The sequence below is a fragment of the Lepidochelys kempii genome, chromosome 18 (genome assembly GCF_965140285.1).
Source record: "Lepidochelys kempii isolate rLepKem1 chromosome 18, rLepKem1.hap1, whole genome shotgun sequence".
Taxonomy (NCBI): Eukaryota; Metazoa; Chordata; order Testudines; family Cheloniidae; genus Lepidochelys; species Lepidochelys kempii.
Window position 1 is genome coordinate 6,547,892 of NC_136397.1, and position 21,312 is coordinate 6,569,203.

The window sequence follows — 21,312 nt, forward strand, 5'->3', positions numbered from 1 at the left end:
TTTTGATTTGATTTTCTCTAAGATATTTTGACATTTTCAAAAATTTTGTTGTCTGTTTTTTTCCAGCCAAAGCTATTTGTTAAATTGGACCAAAATTTGCAAACGGTTTCAGAGCCCTTGAAAAATACATTTTCCGGTGAATCTACAGATCTACTATTTGCTGAAAATATTTTGCCCAGTTCTGGTCTTGAATGATTTTAGGTCTAGAGTGAGAGCTGTGCCTGGGCACCAGCATTCACGGCAGTGCAGCGTGACTGAGTATTTTTTAAACGTCTTTTCCCTTGCTCACCCATGGGGTGAGGGGGACAAGTGTCCTACACATTGTTTGGGAGCGTATTTCCCTCTGTTTTTCTTTGTCTTCTAAAATCCTTATTTGATGCTGTTGAAAGGTGCCAGGCTGACAGCTCTGGTGCCTGAAGGCCACACTTGCACTTGAAATTCATAGATTGTAAGACTGGAAGGAACCATTATTATCATAGAATCAGAATCATAGAAATGTAGGGTTGGACAGGACCTCGAGAGGTCATCAAGTCCAGCTCCCTGTCCTGAGGCAAGACCAAAAAAACGTAGACCATCCCTGACAGGTGTTTGTCCAACCTGTTCTTAAAAACCTCCCTTGATGGGAATTCCACAATCTGCTTTGGAAGCCTGTTCCAGTGCTTAACTATCCTTATAGTTAGAAAGTTTTTTCCTAATATCTAATCTAATCTCCCTTGCGGCAGATTAATCTGATTCTTCTTGTCCTGCCTTTACTGGACATGGAGGAGAAGTTACTTACCTTTCTGTGACTTGAGTTCTTTGAGATGGTTTGTCCTTATGGGTACTCCACTGCTGTATTCCTGTACACCTCTAACTAGTCTGACCTGCTGCTTAACAGAGGCCAGAGAACTTCATCCAGTGATTCCTGCATTGAACCTACTAAATTTTGATTGAACTACAGCATATATTTTAGACAGGTATCTAATCTCAGTTAAAGATCCCAGGGAAAGAGAATCTCTAGGTAATCTAGTCCAGTGGTGAATTACTTTCACTGTCCACAAAATGTGCATTTTATTTACAGTTTGGATTTTCACGATTTCAGCTTCTAGCCACTGGACTTTCTTTACTCAATAAAGTATGGCTAGCAACAGGGCAAGTTGCCCCCAGATATCACCATGCCAGTGTGTCTGAACCTGGACTTGGAAGGGTCACCTCTAGGAGTGAGAGTGGAGTTCAGTCTCCCATGCTCCATTCAGTCCTTGGCCTCTGCTGAGAGTGCTAAAAGTCTGGCTTTATTTCATTTATCTGTTCTCCATTCATGGGAAACTTGCACAGTGTCTTCCAACTGTAATCACAGATGCTGCTGATAGTCCCTCACTTCCATGAATAGAGAATTTACTCACCAAACATTTACTAAAAATGGGGGAATGAGGAGTGACCCTCAGAATAACCCAATTAGCTGATAACATGGGTGTTAATCGTGCTTTGATTTGCTGAACTAGGTCCTGCTTCACCAGCTTCTATAATGTGGGACCCTCAAATCCTGATGTTAGCCTAAGAATCAAAAGTAAAATGCTTACACTCCTCTTGTGTTCCAGGTAGGGCTTGGGTTTCACTCTAAATTGGAATTATTTATCTTGTTTAGAGGCTTTCAAAAAGTAGCACCTCTGTTTTTGTAGCCCAAATGAGCAGGGTGAGAATGGCTGTCATTTCATTAACTTATTGGGGAAGCCCCATGCGTTCCATGACAAGCTGGGCCTAAATTCTGTTTCAGTGTCTCTGGATTTTGCAGTGCTGTAGTGCAGCAGACTGGAAATTCTGCATCAGTTTCATTGACATTTGAGATTGGATGTTTTTACTGGCTTTAACATGACAGTCATATTCCAAACAGTACAGTGGCCTCTGCTATTTATTTTGAAATTAAATTAAATTTGTTTTACACTTTGCTCATGTTTTCAGTTTTTATGCCTCAAGATTTGTTATTTACAATCCAGAGCTGCATAGTAGAAGACGGAGGAGGTGGCGGGGGGGGTGAAACATGATGTTTTGGCAGCTCAATACTGGAGAGTCTGAGTTTGGGAGCAAGTTTGGGATTGTAGAATAAGCACATTAGCTGGATGTTTCTACTAAAATGACCATCAGTCAAATAGTTAACAAAGTTGACATTTTAACTGTCATCTTCAGGTTTCAGATTGGACACCCCGTTAAGATGAATGGGGAAGATCAAGCTATCTGCAGTCTTGGGAAGAAACACAGCATCACTTACTTACAGTTCATATTTTTAAGATTCGCTTCACAACCATGAGGTCTACAAAGACTTTTTAATGCACATTTAGATTCCAGAGTGCAAATATGCAGCAAATAGTAGATTCAGTGGCAAATTCTGTGGCTGCAGATTTATGAAATACACAGGTCCCTTCCCATTGGTCCTCTCTGAGCATTCAGAGGAACAGGTGTTTTCCCCCTTGATTTTGTAGGAGGAAAGAAGTTTTAGACTTGTCTCATGCTTCTGCTGCCAGAATTAGTTGATGGACTAGAAGAGAATTAGACAGTTGCAGCCTGACTTTCCAACCTGCTTGCAGGCATTTTAGCAAGCGTCTGGGGACTTATTACACCATGGAAACTAACCCAGTAGTTGTATTGATTGAAACAAACAAGCTCCTTGGGTACAATTACTGGCAGGAGCCAAAACAACTACTTAAATTTTAATTGCCAGTTGCTACTTACCTAAGCTGGAAAACCCCCACTCTTCAGAGTGTCCATTTGCCCCAGGGCTCAGAAAGGACAGTAAGAAGGGGTGGTACTATATTCAAACTCCACCCATTTTCTCCATCCACAATCCCTGAGCTGCCAGATGTTTCTGCTAGAATGATCAGTGATTAAATAGCTAGCAGTGCTTTGTCATAATCATTAGGGTTCAGTGTCAACACCCCATTGTGATGAATAGGCAGTTAACTTGGAGTTATTGTTTCTGTCTATCTCGCTGAGAACTCAGCTTTCACAGAGTGCATCAGTTTATGCTTCGTTGACATTTGGAAGGTTTTCTTCACAACCATAATGGCTAGAAAAAGTTTAGATTTTGCAGATATTGATGGGGCCATCAGAATAGTGCTCACCCTGTCGAACCCTTGATACACTCCATTGTCAGCCTCATGCTGTTCTAGAGGCTTGTGGCCAGTTTTACTCGTAAACCTGGGTTTGTGATGGCTGGGAATAGCAGGGAATGGGATGTTTGAAATGAAGAATGATCCAACACTTAGAGTGGTTCCTGGCACATGGGAGACCTGGATTCAATTGTCAGCTCCATCACAGACTCTGTATGTGACCTTTGACAGGTCACTTAGTCTCTCTGGGCCACAGTTCCCCATCTCTACAGTGGGGATACTAGCCCTGCTCAGCTTCATGGGTGTGAAGATGAATCCATGAAAGATCGTGAGGTGCTGAGATATTGTGATAATGGGGGCCACATTGTCTACCATAGGTAGAGTTTGCAAAGTCTGACTTTGTAGCCTACTTTTTATTCACTGGAGAATCACTTTCCTTTTATTTTATTTTCCTTAGTTCACTGAATGAGCATTTGCTACTTGTCTAGCACCTCAGATGCTGACTGGTAGACTGGGGCTTAGGGAGGGACTAGGTCAGTTGTTTTCCACCTAGTGAGCCACTTGAAAAAGGGACAAATGCATACCTTTAAAAACACCTTCCTTCTGGCTCAGAGTGCTCTGTATACCCCCGAGAGTGGGGTAATTTATGAAGGTGCTGAGAGAATGAGAGTCAAATGGTTCAATGCACCCCTAATGAATCAGAGCACCTTGGAGTTTTGGGGTGAAATTGTGGCTCCACGGAAGTCCTTGGGGCCAGGTTTTCACCCTGACATTTATCCTTCAGTCCTTAGTTAGCAGGGGTGGGCAGCATGCCTGCTCCCTGGATGGGGAAGGAGCAGCTCACATTGGAGAGAAATCCCCCTGGCCAGACTGGCAGCAAAGCCAGGAACTGCTTGCCGTTTTTCTGTCATGAGGATAGTCCTAGAGTTTAAGGCCAGAAAGGATCACCAGATCATCTCCTCTGAACTGTATATCACAGGCCCTCAACACCACTTGGCACCAGCACACTAAACCCATCAACTGAAATTAGACCAAATTATTACAGCCACAGGAGACTGGCCTGTACTGTGCCACAGGCAGAGATTAGTAGGCACTGAGCTACACCAGTGCCTGAAGCCCTGCAATGGCAGGGAAATGATTAAGTGAGATATACCCAGATAATGCTGGCAAATGACCCGCACCCACATAATGCAAAGGAACACCTAGGTTACTGCCAGTCTCACCCGGGGGGAAATTCCCTCCCAACCCCACATATGGTGATCAGTTAGACCCTGAGCAGGTGACGAAAACTGGCCGGCCATGCACCTGAGAGAGAATGCTCGGTGCCACCTCAGAGCCTGGCCCACCCTGTCCACTGTCCCACCTCTAGCCATGGACATTTCTGAAGCTTTAGAGGAAGGAGACCCCCGTCAAAAAAAACCCAGAATACATGGACGTGGGGGGAATTCCTTCCTGAGCCCATAACACTTAGCATTATCGTGGGGTGAAGGGCAGGAAGGAAATGTTACAGAGGGGAGCGTCTCTTCCTGGCCCCTGGTAAACAAGCTCATCTCTTGGCTTTCTCATGCAGTGGTACTCAGGGGGAGAGCTGTAAATTGGTTGCTTCAGAGGCAAAGGGGCAGAATCCTTTTAGGAAGGTCAGGCTCCTCACCCAGGCTCAGGGGGCTGAGCTGAATCCCAATCTGGGGAGTTTTCTTGTTTTCTGCTTCTATTCCCAATTGTCCATTGAGGAAGAGCAGACATTGACAGTGCCCATCTCTCCTCCTGCTGAGTCATTTCACCAGCTTCTAGGCAGTAAGACCTGAACCTTGGAGAGTGTTTGCAGCCCCTCTTGGGATGCCAGGAACCCACATGGTGACGTCTTGATAGGGTTTATTTCCCTGGTGAGGGGAAACAAACTTATATCTGTGCACCACAGGCAGCCCTATGAGCATCACCATACACTGAGGTAGCTTTGATTCAGGCCTAGAGAGAAGCCGTAGGCTGGAAATTGAACTAAATATCGCTTCCAGGCTTCCTGAATCCCCCAAGCCTTTCACTGTAGTCCAATGTCAAGGTTCCTTCCCCACTCTGAACGCTAGGGTACAGATGTGGGGACCTGCATGAAAAAGCTCCTAAGCTTCTCTTTTCCAGCTTAGGTCAAAACTTCCCCAAGGTACAAAATATTCCACCCTTTGTCCTTGGATTGGCCGCTACCACCACCAAACAAATACTGGTTACTGGGGAAGAGCTGTTTGGACACGTCTTTCCCCCTAAATTACTTCCCAAAACCTTGCACCCCACTTTCTGGACAAGGTTTGGTAAAAAGCCTCACCAATTTGCCTAGGTGACTACAGACCCAGACCCTTGGATCTTAAGAACAATGAACAATCCTCCCAACACTTGCACCCCCCCTTTCCAGGAAAATGTTGGATAAAAAGCCTCACCAATTTGCATAGGTGACCACAGACCCAAACCCTTGGATCTGAGAACAATGAAAAAGCATTCAGTTTTCTTACAAGAAGACTTTTAATAGAAATAGAAGTAAACAGAAATAAAGAAATCCCCCCTGTAAAATCAGGATGGTAGATACCTTACAGGGTAATTAGATTCAAAACATAGAGAACCCCTCTAGGCAAAACCTTAAGTTACAAAAAAGATACACAGACAGAAATAGTTATTCTATTCAGCACAATTCTTTTCTCAGCCATTTAAAGAAATCATAATCTAACACATACCTAGCTAGATTACTTACTAAAGGTTCTAAGACTCCATTCCTGGTCTATCCCCAGCAGAAACCAGCATATAGACAGACACACAGACCCTTTGTTTCTCTCCCTCCTCCCAGCTTTTGAAAGTATCTTGTCTCCTCATTGGTCATTTTGGTCAGGTGCCAGCGAGGTTACCTTTAGCTTCTTAACCCTTTACAGGTGAGAGGAGCTTTCCCCTGGCCAGGAGGGATTTCAAAGGGGTTTACCCTTCCCTTTATATTTATGACATGAGGGGAAACAAACTTGTATCTGTGCACCACAGGCAGCCCTATGAGCATCACCATACACTGAGGTAGCTTTGATTCAGGCCTAGAGAGAAGCCGTAGGCTAGAAATTGAACTAAATATCGCTTCCAGGCTTCCTGAATCCCCCAAGCCTTTCACTGTAGTCCAATTGAACTGATCCTCCTCTCTGGCCATTCACATCCTCTGCTGCTTGTACTGCCACATGTTTCTTCCGGCCTTGCTGAATTCCTACCCCATGGACTCTTGACTCTCATTTCCATTCTCCCATATCTCCACCCCTTTCATTTCTCTCTCTCTGTCTGGCAGTTATAATTTAACTCCATGAAACATCATGCAGGACATAGTTTGTATGAAATAACCTATACAAGGTAAGGGTCTGATCCTGCAAGGTGCTGAGTACCCTCATCTTCCCCTGAAGCCTATGGGAGTTGAGAGTGCTCATGGGATCTGAACCTAAATCAGCTCAAGAAGTTTTGCTGGGTATTCTGGGAACCAAGGCCCTGATTCAGCAAAATAGGTAAGCACATGATTTCAATGGGACTTACGCCTGTGTTTGAAGTTATGAATGTGTATATGTGCTCTGCTGAATTGGGGCCTATGTACATACAAAGTCTGTGGCTCAAATTGAAATGCGATGCCTAAGGGCAAGAGGCCTGGTCCTTGTCTGGTGAAGTTGCTTCTTCTTAAAAGAACCCGATCTCACATTGTTTTCTTGCAGATGAGAGAGGGCAGGAGCACCTGAGGGCTGCAAAACTCAACCTGGTGGATCTGGCTGGAAGCGAGAGGCAGTCCAAAACTGGAGCCACAGGGGAGCGTCTCAAAGAGGCCACCAAAATTAACCTCTCTCTCTCAGCTCTGGGCAATGTCATCTCAGCCCTGGTAGATGGCAGGTGCAAACACATCCCCTATCGAGACTCAAAGCTGACCCGGTTGCTGCAGGACTCCCTCGGGGGAAACACCAAGACCCTCATGGTGGCCTGCCTGTCTCCTGCTGATAACAACTACGATGAGAGCCTCAGCACTTTGCGCTACGCCAACCGGGCAAAGAACATCAAGAACAAGCCCCGTATCAATGAGGATCCCAAAGATGCCCTGCTGAGGGAGTATCAGGACGAGATCAGGAAGCTGAAGGCCGTTTTGGCTGAACAGATGAACACAAATAACTTGTCAGGTATGATGCCCTTGAACTGCTCCAGAGTTGCTTTATCACTGGCCAGAAAATTACACCTTAAATATACATAGTGCATATTGGCACTTCTCCCCAACCTCCCTCCTACCTATTGGGGAAGGCTCTCTTCAGCCCAACACCAGCAGTTTTGGCCTTCAAGTTAGGTGGGAGGGTAAGGGTTAGGATGGGAGCAGTCTGTTTTCAGATGCGGGGAGACTTTAGGGAGGGGAGTAGCCTCTATTACCCATCCTCCATACTCCTGGATAGCAGCAGCCTATCATGTAGGGGCTAAGACTCTATGGCATTCCCTAGCCAGAAGCAGCCTTCAAGAGAGCAGGCAATCTCCATGCCCCCTTTGCCTCCCTACTGTTGATCCTCCCCGGGGCCTGAGGTTATGTTAGATGGCCACATTAAGTGGCCTCATTTCCTTTGCTATCACATGGGTACTCCTGCCTTTTCTTTTTGAGGATAAGTAAGAGAAAGAAGCTGCATAGGGGCTATGAAGCTTGAGAACCACAAGTTCACAAGATCACTGCTCCATTCAACCAGACATCTTGCCTACATCCCTGTAGCTTTAGGTTGGGGTTAAGAGGCAGCGTTCTCCAGCAGTTAGAGCAGAGGACTAGGCATCAGGACTCTTAGGTTCTGTTCTCAGCTCTGATGCTAATTCTCTATCTGACCTAGGGCAAGCTGCATAACATGTGTGTCTCAATATCCCCATCTGTAAAATGGGGGTGAGAATGATCCACCTCCCTGAGTGAATAGCTAGATGAAAACCAGGGACAGGAAGACTCTAATTAGCACTGTATTCCAAACATCTCTCACTCTTGCATTTACTGGCATAGCCCTTTCACATCACTGCATACCTGTACTGCTTTCAGAAATGTGATCCAGTGTCCAGGGAACGATGCCTTTCTGTGTTGAAGGGTTTAGAGTGGCCTACGTTGTAAACTATTTCCCACTGCTAGTCTGGCCATAGGCAAAGATCATACCATTGTAGCCCTCAATTACATCCTGGAAAATAATAGCAAGAACCTATCTAGACTAGACTAGACTAGAATTATCTTCAGCCTTTTACATACCTGGAACCAAGCTGTTTAAAACTCTGTCCTTCCACCCAGCAATGACCGTCTCTCAGGTGCGGCCCCAGCACAGAGCATTCTCTATCAGCATGCACTGTATCATATTAGCACAATTTAAAGTAATGTCTAGGCTGACCCATTCCTTATCATCTGTTAGCCTCTTTCTGTTGGTTAGTTGCCAAATGATCTGTGGACAATCCTCTGTTGTATGTGTGAGTAATATTTCTCCTTTCCTTAGCAGGTCTGTTACCTGCTGAGACTGCTCACCTGGAAGTGAAGCCAGCTCTCCTACCTGAACCCCAGCCAGATGTCGAGGCAGAGAAGCAGCTGATCAGAGAAGTAAGCCAGGGAGCGTGACCCCCAAGTTGTTTCCTGCTGGGGGTTGTCCACTTCTGTAATCCTCAGCACAACTGTAGCGCAAGGGGGTACTGTGTGATCTTCTTGGTACACCTCTGCCCATGCACCTCAATCTTTGGTCTTGTACTGTAGACAAAACCTGTGTTGTTGGAGACCCTGTTACAATAGCACTCTTTCCCAACATTGTTCCATTTTGCTTTGGAGATGAGATGGAACTGGGTTCCCAGCATGGGTCATTTTGCATTATAGAAGTGCCTTAGCTTTCAGCACTTCCTGCAATTCCAGTGTGGAATCTCCTGTCAGCAAGGGGTTCAGCGAATCTGATCTGACCAACTATTGGGCCAAATTCTGAGCCTCCTACTTGCTCCTTACTTAGACTAAACTCCCAATGACTTCAGTGCTGCTGGTTGCTTAGGTGATTGTTAATGAGATATAGAACCTTTTGGTTCCATTGGTGGCTCTAATTTGGCCATATTGGGAGGGACAAAAATTTGTTCCAATCTGATAGCATTTGAGATGTGGTTAGTATGACATAAAGCTGCTTCATTTGTCCCAAAAAATCATAATGACCAATTTCAAATACACAGAAGCTTAAATTCTAGATTTCCTATGAACCAACACTTATCTAATGTGGAAAATTCCTATTTAATTACAATTTTGGATTTGTCCAAGCTTGTGTGTGTGGGTCAAGATTCACAGAATCCACCATCAGAAAGGATCAGAAAATTCAGAGAGAGCTCAGAGGTGAAAGTGCTAGGGGGAGTGAACTCCCCTCTCATTCTTAAAGGAGATCCCTCCAGGGCAGGGCTGAGGCATGCTGGCATCCTTGTTGCATCAGCTATTCCTGTCTTGTGGAGAAATGGAGAATTGCAGCCTCCAGGGCTGTCAGCCAATCACCTTTGAGCAGCCGCTGTGTTCATTTAAAACGTAGAATGGAAAATGGCTGTGAATACAGCTCTGTATTTAGTATATTGCTAGGGAAGTGACGAGCAGCCCAGAATGGGTGGGGATTGTCAGGAGTAGACCACTGGTATGTGCCATGCCAGGCTGTCCACAGTTCCCTTGTGCCTTTCAGGAGTATGAGGCGAAGCTGGCCCAGCTGAAGGCAGATTATGAAGCCGAGCAAGAGTCCCGCGCCCGACTTCAGGAGGACATCAATACCATGCGGACTTCCTACAACCTCAAGCTGTCCACTCTGGAGGAAAACCTCAGGAAAGAAGCAGGTGGGAACGGGGAAGATCTAGAGAAGTGCTAGCTTTTGGGGGAACCATAGAGCAGGGAGGATGTAGACCTGGGGACTAGCAACTGCAGACAAAAGAACTTTTTAGCTTGGCCCACAACAGCACTTAGTTTGAATAAAAGATTTGAACTGCAGAGATGACAGGTCCCATCATGCATTGCTGTACCTTAAGCCAGTTGGCTTGGCACAAGCCACACTTCTATGCACAATATGAAGGTGGTAGCTTCAAACTTCTCCATTATATGTGAACTTCTCCATTATATGTGAATTAGGTGTGCCCCTTCAATGCCTGGTGAGTAGCTAATATGGCCTGTCGACTTGGCAAAGTTTGGGGATTCCTGAGACAATTGTGACTTGCTGCCAGCCATGCTATAGTATTATTCTTATTTGTTTTGCAGTGTTGCCTAGGAGCCAGTTGAGCTAGTTACTGAACAAATGCAGACCAGAAAGATGGTCTGTGCCCCAAAGAGCTGATAATCTATAGTAGTTCTATGACCTGTGTTGTCAAGAGTTTGGCTCAGACATTTTCTAACACAAAATGGTGATTTTTCTTTGAACGTAAACCCCCACCCTCAGAGACAGACTGAGCATTCTCATGTGGACCTCCAAAGTTTTACCATCCATTGTGAAAACTACTGTATTCATGCAGGATGCTCTCTGTGTCACTCTGATTTTCCCCAAACAGGGTGGGGTGGCAATTGGCAGCTGTTTTGCTCACAAACACGTGGTCGGTGCAAATTTTGGGTGATATTTTCATAGAGTGATGCTCTAGTGGTGCAGAGCTTGTAGCTAATAGTTCTGGGTATTTTTTCTTGAATTTTCCAGATGCTGTCCTGAGGGTTGAAACCCTCCCTGACCCTGGCCCTGTTGTCGCCATCACAGAAACAGAACAGGTGTCCACCAAGGTATCCATCAGGCTAATGCTCCTTATCAGACAAATGGAACAAATCTAGCTGCCTGTCCCCTGTGTCTGTGAGGTTCATGGATACTCATCAAAGAGCATATTTATCTAGCTACAGTGCAGCTGCTTCTGGGGTGGAATGTGGCAGCTGTTTAAGAGTGCACAGCAACACTACTAGGAAATTAAATGAAAAAGAATCCCACAGCCAATTGAAAATGCAAGGAAAATTTAGATTTCCCAATGCCAAAACTTCACTCCAAGCAGTACCATATCCCTAAGGGTAATGTGACAATTTTGGTGGCTTGTGCTGCAGGGGGAAGCAGCAAAATGACATTCCTTACTCTTTGCTCCATGAGAGAGACAGCTTCCTGCTTCATCGTGTCTCCTAGTTCACATGCTGCATGTTTTCAGAACAGCTGTCTTTAGTTGCCTTTTGCCCTCAGGACACAGCAGAGCCTCAGATAGCCCAGTACGTTGGGAGTGTGACCAGAGAGAGTCCTGGAGCAGAAGTGGGCATTGCTGCTGAGGAGCTTCCAGTGGCTGTGGACCAGCAGCAAGTGCTTGCCAGGTCAGTAACTGTGCCTCTGATCCAGCAGAATGCCTTCTGTGCATTGCATGTGACATACACGGACAGAACAACCAGACTATTGCACTGTATTATTATTATTAAGCTCGGACAGTGTGCTTACTGTGTACAAAACAGAAGATGTGTCTCTTGCCCACAAGAAAGTTCCAGTTTTGTTCAGACACAAAGAGCCAGCAGATCTGGCATTAGATGTTGCCAAAATACAGAAATTATAAGAGTGAAATACTGGGGAACAGGCCATCCGAGGAGATTGCAAATGGGACAGCAAGTGTTTTGCTTCTGGGTTACCAGATCACATGCTGCCTAACTCAGCTTTCTTGGGGCTTTTGGTAGGCCTATCTTTGAACTGATGCATTTCCATCTACTTGCTGTTGGTAAGGTTTGGAACTAAACAGACCACGGAGACAACTCCTTTTTCAACCCCAGAGGGGGTTTCTCCAGGACATTGGAGCCCCGGTGGTGGGGTGAGGTGTAGAGGAATCTCGCCTTGTTGCTGCCCATGGTGTAGCTGGATAAATGAGACTTTCCTCTTTAGGGCTCTCAGTCTGCTGTGAAAAACTCACCTTGAAAAATACATTGGTTGTTGTTATTGTAAGATATTTGCCCCCAAAATGGTGAAAATGAAATCAGCTGTTCTTGCAAGAATCACATCTGAACGAGAACTGGCAAATTGGTCCCTTCTGGCTTGGATCTGCTGTGGAACGAGATTCAGAGCCTTGAACCCAAACTTGACCCTTGGAGTATGAAGAGCTTCAGATTCAAGGTTCAACTTTTGGCCCATCTTGAATCCAAACTAGTTTCCGGACGGCACAGTTGTTACTCTACCCTGGAGAGGGCCTGTCTGGAAAGTCCCTTTAACCAGAATGACAGTGCATTGAAACAGTATGGGACTTGCTGTCTGTTCCTCAGTAGTGGAGTTTCATTATATCCTGATTCACTCTTCGTGGGTTCCACTGGTTTTTGAGGCAATTGTGTGCCCCTATATTAAACTCTAAAGTGTTGAATGCTGCTTCATTCTGAAAATGGCCTTGTACTGTAACTGCTTCTCCAGAAGGTTTCCCAAAGGCTTCTCTGCTGCACATTTTCCTGCTGGGCATCGCTTAGGCTCAAACAGGCTATTAAAATATACAAGGTAGTGCAATTTGTAAATTATAAGCTATTCGCCTGTTCGGCTGAGACAGCTCCAAAGAAACTATTCTGATTGATTGTGTCAAATCTCAACACTCCCTTGCAGAACTTAGTTTGCTTAACACACAAGGAAAAGAAACTCACTCCTACAATTACATTGTTAAACATCAGAGTTCTTTGCATATCAGGCAAGGCAGGGTTCCTTGGAGATGGGATTTTCAAAGCCTCTTTGGAAAGACTTCACAGTTCAGGATGTCTGCAGACTTTCTACTACTGTTTAGCAAAGCAGGATTCAATTGTGCATTAAACAAAAGCTGCTGAGGGCTAAACTGTTTCATATCAAACCCAAGCAATTGAGACAGGAGGTCCAGTGGAGCAGAAAGAGCCAGTTTCCTCTTGAGGAAACCTGAGTTCTTTAGGAATGGGTTTGCATGCTCTGATAGAAGAAAAGACAGTTAAGAAGATAGTATCATCGCAGGTCATGTCTACTCTGGCATTCTCTCCTTACTGGCCCCCAGTGGCCAACATCTGATATAGCAGCATCAGTGCAAACCCCAGTGTAGAAAAAGTGAATGGCTGTAAGTACAGCTTACGCCATGTTCAACCAGGGATAAACTCCACCAGTGTGAATAGTGACTTAGAGCAGTTTACCCTCTCTACACCAGTGTAATTACATGAGGGGCTGGCAACCAATGTCTGAAATCCTCAGCATAGGCAAGGGATTGTAGAAAAAATATTAACATTCCCAAGGGGGCTATCACCTTAAATGATGTGTTGGAGGGTTGTTAGGGGAACAGGTTTTTTTCCTCCTGTGCACAAAATATTCAGTAATTCAGTGCAGGTACATATTCCCTCATGATGCACGGGCATCAATTTGTTGTGTGATTCACAGAAGGGCATTTGTCTTATCGTCATGGCAGATATTTCCCTGCCTTTCAGGAGCTTCACTATTGACCTGAGGTCAGCAAGAGACCAAGCCTTTCATGTGGCAGCCCCTGCATATGGAAATTGCTCCCTTTACTACATCTGCCTCATTCCATCCACTGAAAATAAATTACAAATGATTTTCGGATGGTCTGTATCCTAATGTCAGCCCCTGCTGTATCAGTCTTGGGGCTAAACAGCAGGTTTCAAAACAAAGATTAAGGATCAGGATGTTCATTTTAAAAAAATCTCTTTTACTTCATAAATACAGGGCCATAAATGTCAAGATTTCTAGATATACCTGATGGTGAATGATTTGTTTCAGAGTAACAGCCGTGTTAGTCTGTATTCGCAAAAAGAAAAGGAGTACTTGTGGCACCTTAGAGACTAACCAATTTATTAGAGCATAAGCTTTCGTGAGCTACAGCTCACTTCCTCAGATGCATATCGTGGAAACTGCAGCAGACTTTATATATACACAGAGAATATGAAACAATACCTCCTCCCACCCCACTGTCCTGCTGGTAATAGCTTATCTAAAGTGATCATCAGGTGGGCCATTTCCAGCACAAATCCAGGTTTTCTCACCCTCCACCCCCCCACACAAATTCACTCTCCTGCTGGTGATAGCCCATCCAAAGTGACAACTCTTTACACAATGTGCATGACAATCAAGTTGGGCTATTTCCTGCACAAATCCAGGTTTTCTCACATCCCCCCCACCCCCATACACACACAAACTCACTCTCCTGCTGGTAATAGCTCATCCAAACTGACCACTCTCCAAGTTTAAAGCCAAGTTAAACCAGAACATCTGGGGGGGGGAGGGGGGTAGGAAAAAACAAGAGGAAACAGGCTACCTTGCGTAATGACTTAGCCACTCCCAGTCTCTATTTAAGCCTAAATTAATAGTATCCAATTTGCAAATGAATTCCAATTCAGCAGTTTCTCGCTGGAGTCTGGATTTGAAGTTTTTTTGTTTTAAGATAGCGACCTTCATGTCTGTGATTGCGTGACCAGAGAGATTGAAGTGTTCTCCGACTGGTTTATGAATGTTATAATTCTTGACATCTGATTTGTGTCCATTTATTCTTTTACGTAGAGACTGTCCAGTTTGACCAATGTACATGGCAGAGGGGCATTGCTGGCACATGATGGCATATATCACATTGGTGGATGTGCAGGTGAACGAGCCTCTGATAGTGTGGCTGATGTTATTAGGCCCTGTGATGGTGTCCCCTGAATAGATATGTGGGCACAATTGGCAACGGGCTTTGTTGCAAGGATAAGTTCCTGGGTTAGTGGTTCTGTTGTGTGGTATGTGGTTGTTGGTGAGTATTTGCTTCAGGTTGCGGGGCTGTCTGTAGGCAAGGACTGGCCTGTCTCCCAAGATTTGTGAGAGTGTTGGGTCATCCTTTAGGATAGGTTGTAGATCCTTAATAATGCGTTGGAGGGGTTTTAGTTGGGGGCTGAAGGTGACGGCTAGTGGCGTTCTGTTATTTTCTTTGTTAGGCCTGTCCTGTAGTAGGTAACTTCTGGGAACTCTTCTGGCTCTATCAATCTGTTTCTTTACTTCTGCAGGTGGGTATTGTAGTTGTAAGAAAGCTTGACAGAGATCTTGTAGGTGTTTGTCTCTGTCTGAGGGGTTGGAGCAAATGCGGTTGTATCGCAGAGCTTGGCTGTAGACAATGGATCGTGTGGTGTGGTCAGGGTGAAAGCTGGAGGCATGCAGGTAGGAATAGCGGTCAGTAGGTTTCCGGTATAGGGTGGTGTTTATGTGACCATTGTTTATTAGCACTGTAGTGTCCAGGAAGTGGATCTCTTGTGTGGACTGGACCAGGCTGAGGTTGGTGGTGGGATGGAAATTGTTGAAATCATGGTGGAATTCCTCAAGGGCTTCTTTTCCATGGGTCCAGATGATGAAGATATCAGCCACACTATCAGAGGCTCGTTCACCTGCACATCCACCAATGTGATATATGCCATCATGTGCCAGCCATGCCCCTCTGCCATGTACATTCGTCAAACTGGACAGTCTCTACGTAAAAGAATAAATGGACACAAATCAGATGTCAAGAATTATAACATTCATAAACCAGTCGGAGAACACTTCAATCTCTCTGGTCACGCAATCACAGACATGAAGGTCGCTATCTTAAAACAAAAAAACTTCAAATCCAGACTCCAGCGAGAAACTGCTGAATTGGAATTCATTTGCAAATTGGATACTATTAATTTAGGCTTAGAGACTGGGAGTGGCTCAGTCATTACGCAAGGTAGCCTGTTTCCTCTTGTTTTTTCCTACCCCCCCCCCCCAGATGTTCTGGTTTAACTTGGCTTTAAACTTGGAGAGTGGTCAGTTTGGATGAGCTATTACCAGCAGGAGAGTGAGTTTGTGTGTGTATGGGGGTGGGGGGGATGTGAGAAAACCTGGATTTGTGCAGGAAATAGCCCAACTTGATTGTCATGCACATTGTGTAAAGAGTTGTCACTTTGGATGGGCTATCACCCGCAGGAGAGTGAATTTGTGTGGGGGGGTGGAGGGTGAGAAAACCTGGATTTGTGCTGGAAATGGCCCACCTGATGATCACTTTAGATAAGCTATTACCAGCAGGACAGTGGGGTGGGAGGAGGTATTGTTTCATATTCTCTGTGTATATATAAAGTCTGCTGCAGTTTCCACGATATGCATCTGAGGAAGTGAGCTGTAGCTCACGAAAGCTTATGCTCTAATAAATTGGTTAGTCTCTAAGGTGCCACAAGTACTCCTTTTCTGATGGTGAATGTTCAGGATATGTGTAAAGATACATACACTGAGCTCATGCTTTGGTGAACATCACGACACAAAGTAAATCTTAAAACAGAGGCTCCCGATCATCACTCACCTCTTAGGTCAACAAATCTGAATACTCACTTCAACAGAAATCATTGTCTGTTTATTGTATCTTTTCAAATGTCTCCAGGAAGTTGCCATGGAAGTGTATTATTTGCATATGTGCCAGTGTTCCTATATGCTAAAGATCTAAGAAATGTGTCCAACTCTTCTAGGCTGCACTTGCTGGAACAACAGGTGGTTGGAGGAGAACAGGCCAAAAACAAGGACCTGAAGGAAAAGCACAAATGCCGGAAAAAATATGCAGATGAACGGAAGAAGCAGCTGGTGGCAGCTCTGCAGAAAATTGATGAGGACAGCAGTGACTGGGTCCTGCTCAATGTCTATGACTCCATCCAAGAGGAAGTGCGAGCCAAGAGCAAGCTGCTGGAGAAGATGCAGAAGAAGGTAACTCCTAAGAAGCAATTAACTCTTGTATAGAGTTAAGATTTGGGGAGCATCCATGAGATTACTCTTGGAGGTGCCCCTTACTCTTATCCCCCTATCCCCTCATCCGCCTTTCCTTCTTCACCTTCATCCTTTTGTTATCGTAATGAGACACTCCAGTCAGCATCTTTCTGGAATGACTCTGGCATCAGACAGGAGAAGGTATTTGTGTTTGTTTGGCTTTGTATTGGTAGTATTTGTATGTGTAGAGGCTTGTAGGGGCTTTGTGCTGGAAGAGAAGCTGAGCCCTGATTAGGGGGCGGGGCTTCACTGACTAGGGGTCCTATAAAGGTAGCAGCCAGTCAGGCAGCAGCACAGACAGCTGCAGCAGCACAGGAGCTAGCAAACAGAGCTGTAAACAGGGGAGTTTGAGTGGGAGTTCTGTTGGAGGAGAAGGTATTTGTGTGTGTTTGGCTTTGTATTGGTAGTATTTGTATGTGTAGAGGCTTGTAGGGGCTTTGTGCTGGAAGAGAAGCTGAGCCCTGATTAGGGGGCGGGGCTTCACTGACTAGGGGTCCTATAAAGGTAGCAGCCAGTAGCACAGACAGCTGCAGCAGCACAGGAGCTAGCAAACAGAGCTGTAAACAGGGGAGTTTGAGTGGGAGTTTGAAAGCGGAGTTTGTCTTGTGGTGCTTGTGTGGGGTTTGGTTTTGCTGTGGGTGGTGGTGTTTTGGTGTGGTTTGTGTTTCCCAGATTAACAGGATTTAGGTGGGAAGGCTATGACAGATTCAGAGGTGGCAGTGGGAGTGACCCATGTAGCAGATGACACAATGAAGATGACTGGATGTGGAAGCTGTGGTATGTACATGATCCTGGAGGGGGCACCTGGTAAGAGTTTTGTCTGCATGAAATGCCGTCTGATAGAGCTGATGGAGGAAAAGATCAGAGGTTTGGAGATGCAGGTGGAAAGTCTGGTAGAGTTTAGGAAGGGGTTTGAGCAGATTATGGAGCAAAGACATGAGGTATCTGAAGGGAAAAGCTCAGACTTGCAGATGGAAGCAGGACTAGGGAATTTTGAGGGGAGACTGGGTGAGGAAAGTGGTCAGTGGAAGCATGTGACTAAAAGAACTAGGCAGAGGAAAAGACGGGCTAGTGAAGGAGAAATAGAGCTTCAGAATAGGTTTGCAGAGTTGGAAAATGAAGAAGGGGCTCAGCAGGTAGTCACTGAAGGTGACAGGGCAAGGAAGAAGAGAAGAGCGGTTAGTCCTATAGGAAAAGGGGAAGAGTTAATGGAGATTACACCAAATATGAGCCCCAGGAGGATACAGGATGGGTTAAAAAGGATTACAAGGGAGAATGGGAATGGAAAAAACTTGCAGCCAGAGGGAACAGGGGATAGACTGGAGAATAGCACCGTCACTAGGAAAAGGCAGGTCTATGTGATTGGGGACTCTTTATTGAGAAGAATAGATAGGCCTGTAACCAGAGCTGATCCAGAAAATAGGAGGGTGTGCTGTCTTCCAGGTGCTAAGATACGGGATGTAGACCTGAGGTTAAAAAGGATTCTAAAGGGAGCGGGAAAGAATCCCCTAATTATCCTTCATGTGGGAACAAATGATACGGCTAGATTCTCACTGGAAAGTATTAAGGGAGACTATGTTAGGCTGGGGAGGACGCTTAAGGAAATTGAGGCTCAGGTGATCTTTAGTGGGATTTTGCCTCTTCCTAGAGAAGGGCAACAAAGGTGTGACAAGATTATGACTATCAATAGATGGCTTAGGCAGTGGTGCTATAAGGAGGGCTTTGGGATGTATGGCCATTGGGAGGCATTCATGGATAGAGGACAGTTCTCTCGGGATGGACTTCATCTGAGTAGGGAAGGAAATAGACTTCTAGGATGGAGGCTGGCACAACTGATTAAGAGAGCTTTAAACTAGGAATTTGGGGGAGATGGTTGGGAGATGTCCAGGTAATCTCCACGCCAGAATTTAGCATAGAGTGGAAAGAAAATGAAGTAAGAGTGGATACAGCTGTAGGTAGGAGGAAGGGCAGTGTAGATACAAGTCTAATAGGTTATACTGGTAGTAAAATAACCGTGCCTAATAGGGTACAGAATGTGAGTGAGGCCAAACAGCAAAAATTAAGATGTTTGTACACTAATGCAAGGAGCCTAGGTAACAAAATGGAGGAACTAGAGTTACTGGTGCAGGAAGTGAAACCAGATATTATAGGTATAACAGAGACCTGGTGGAATAGTAGTCATGACTGGGCTACAGGTATTGAAGGGTATGTGCTGTTTAGGAAAGACCGAAATAAAGGTAAAGGTGGTGGAGTAGCACTGTATATCAATGATGAGATAGAATGTAAAGAAATAAGAAGCGATGAAATGGATATGACTGAGTCTGTCTGGGCAATAATTAAATTGGGGAAGAAAACTATAAGAGCTTCCCCTAGGATAGTGCTTGGGGTGTGCTATAGACCACCGGGATCTAATTTGGATATGGATAGAGCCCTTTTTAATGTTTTTAATAAAGTAAATACTAATGGAAACTGTGTGATCATGGGAGACTTTAACTTCCCAGATATAGACTGGAGGATGAGTGCTAGTAATAATAATAGGGCTCAGATTTTCCTAGATGCGATAGCTGATGGATTCCTTCAACAAGTAGTTGCTGAACCGACTAGAGGGGATGCCATTTTAGATCTGGTCTTGGCGAGTAATGAGGATCTCATAGAGGAAATGGTTGTAGGGGATAATCTTGGCTCAAGTGATCATGAGCTAATTCAGTTCAAATTGAATGGAAGGATTAACAAAAATAAATCTGCAACTAGGGTTTTTGATTTCAAAAGGGCTGACTTTCAAAAATTAAGGAAATTAGTTAGGGAAGTGGATTGGACTGAAGAATTTATGGGTTTAAAGGTAGAGGAGGCCTGGGATTATTTTAAATTAAAGCTGCAGAAGCTATCGGAAGCCTGCATCCCAAGAAAGGGGAAAAAATTCATAGGCAGGAGTTGTAGACCAAGCTGGATGAGCAAGCATCTTAGAGAGGTAATTAAGAAAAAGCAGAAAGCATATAGGGAGTGGAAGAAGGGAGGGATCAGTAAGGAAAGCTACCTTATTGAGGTCAGAATATGTAGGGATAAAGTGAGACAGGCTAAAAGTCAAGTAGAGTTGGACCTTGCAAAGGGAATTAAAACCAATAGTAAAAGGTTCTATAGTCATATAAATAGGAAAAAAACAAAGAAAGAAGAAGTGGGACCGCTAAAAACTGAGGATGGAGTGGAGGTCAAGGATAATCTAGGCATGGCCCAATATCTAAACAAATACTTTGCCTCAGTCTTTAATAAGACTAAAGAGGATCTTAGGGATAATGGTAGCATGATAAATGGGAATGAGGATATGGAGGTAGACATCACCATATCTGAGGTAGAAGCGAAACTCAAACAGCTTAATGGGGCTAAATCGGGGGGCCCAGATAATCTTCATCCAAGAATATTAAAAGAATTGGCACAAGAAATTGCAAGCCCATTAGCAAGAATTTTTAATGAATCTGTAAATTCAGGGGTTGTACCATATGATTGGAGAATTGCTAACATAGTTCCTATTTTTAAGAAAGGGAAAAAAAGTGATCCAAGTAATTATAGGCCTGTTAGTTTGACATCTGTAGTATGCAAGGTCTTGGAAAAAATTTTGAAGGAGAAGGTAGTTAAGGACATTGAAGTCAATGGTAAATGGGACAAAATACAACATGGTTTTACAAAAGGTAGATCGTGCCAAACCAACCTGATTTCCTTCTTTGAGAGAGTAACAGATTTTTTAGATAAAGGAAACGCAGTGGATCTAATTTATTTAGGTTTTAGTAAGGCGTTTGATACTGTGCCACATGGGGAATTATTAGTTAAATTGGATAAGATGGGCATCAATAGGAAAATTGAAAGGTGGATAGGGAATTGGTTAAAGGGGAGACTACAACGGGTCCTACTGAAAGGTGAACTGTCAAGTTGGAGGGAGGTTACCAGTGGAGTTCCTCAAGGATCAGTTTTGGGACCAATCTTATTTAATCTTTTTATTACTGACCTGGGCACAAAAAGTGGGAGTGTGCTAATAAAGTTTGCAGATGATACAAAGCTGGGAGGTATTGCTAATTTAGAGAAGGACAGGGATACCCTACAGGAGGATCTGGATGACCTTGTAAACTGGAGTAATAGGAATAGGATGAAATTTAATAGTGAGAAGTGTAAGGTCATGCATTTAGGGATTAATAACAAGAATTTTAGTTATAAGCTAGGGACGCATCAACTAGAAGTAACGGAGGAGGAAAAGGACCTTGGAGTATTGGTTGATCATAGGTTGACTATGAGCTGCCAATGTGATATGGCTGTGAAAAAAGCTAATGTCGTCTTGGGATGCATCAGGAGAGGTATTTCCAGTAGGGATAAGGAGGTTTTAGTACCGTTATATAAGGCACTGGTGAGACCTCACCTGGAATACTGTGTGCAGTTCTGGTCTCCCATGTTTAAGAAGGATGAATTCAAACTGGAACAGGTACAGAGAAGGGCTACTAGGATGATCCGAGGAATGGAAAACT

The 21,312-nt window shown here is 44.5% G+C and overlaps 1 protein-coding gene across 9 annotated transcripts in view; it reads left to right on the plus strand.

Annotated features, from left to right (window-relative positions):
- Positions 1-21,312, plus strand: part of KIF17 (kinesin family member 17) — a 49,689-nt gene that overhangs the window by 17,203 nt on the left and 11,174 nt on the right. For 6 of the 9 annotated variants that reach the window (XM_073316719.1, XM_073316722.1, XM_073316721.1 and 3 more), the window contains 6 exons: positions 6,797-7,249; positions 8,567-8,667; positions 9,761-9,908; positions 10,751-10,830; positions 11,270-11,394; positions 16,513-16,744. In XM_073316719.1, coding sequence (XP_073172820.1) covers positions 6,797-7,249; positions 8,567-8,667; positions 9,761-9,908; positions 10,751-10,830; positions 11,270-11,394; positions 16,513-16,744 — 1,139 coding nt within the window. The remainder of the gene's footprint in view (positions 1-6,796; positions 7,250-8,566; positions 8,668-9,760; positions 9,909-10,750; positions 10,831-11,269; positions 11,395-16,512; positions 16,745-21,312) is intronic. The other 3 variants (XM_073316720.1, XM_073316727.1, XM_073316728.1) reach the window with 1 other exon arrangement.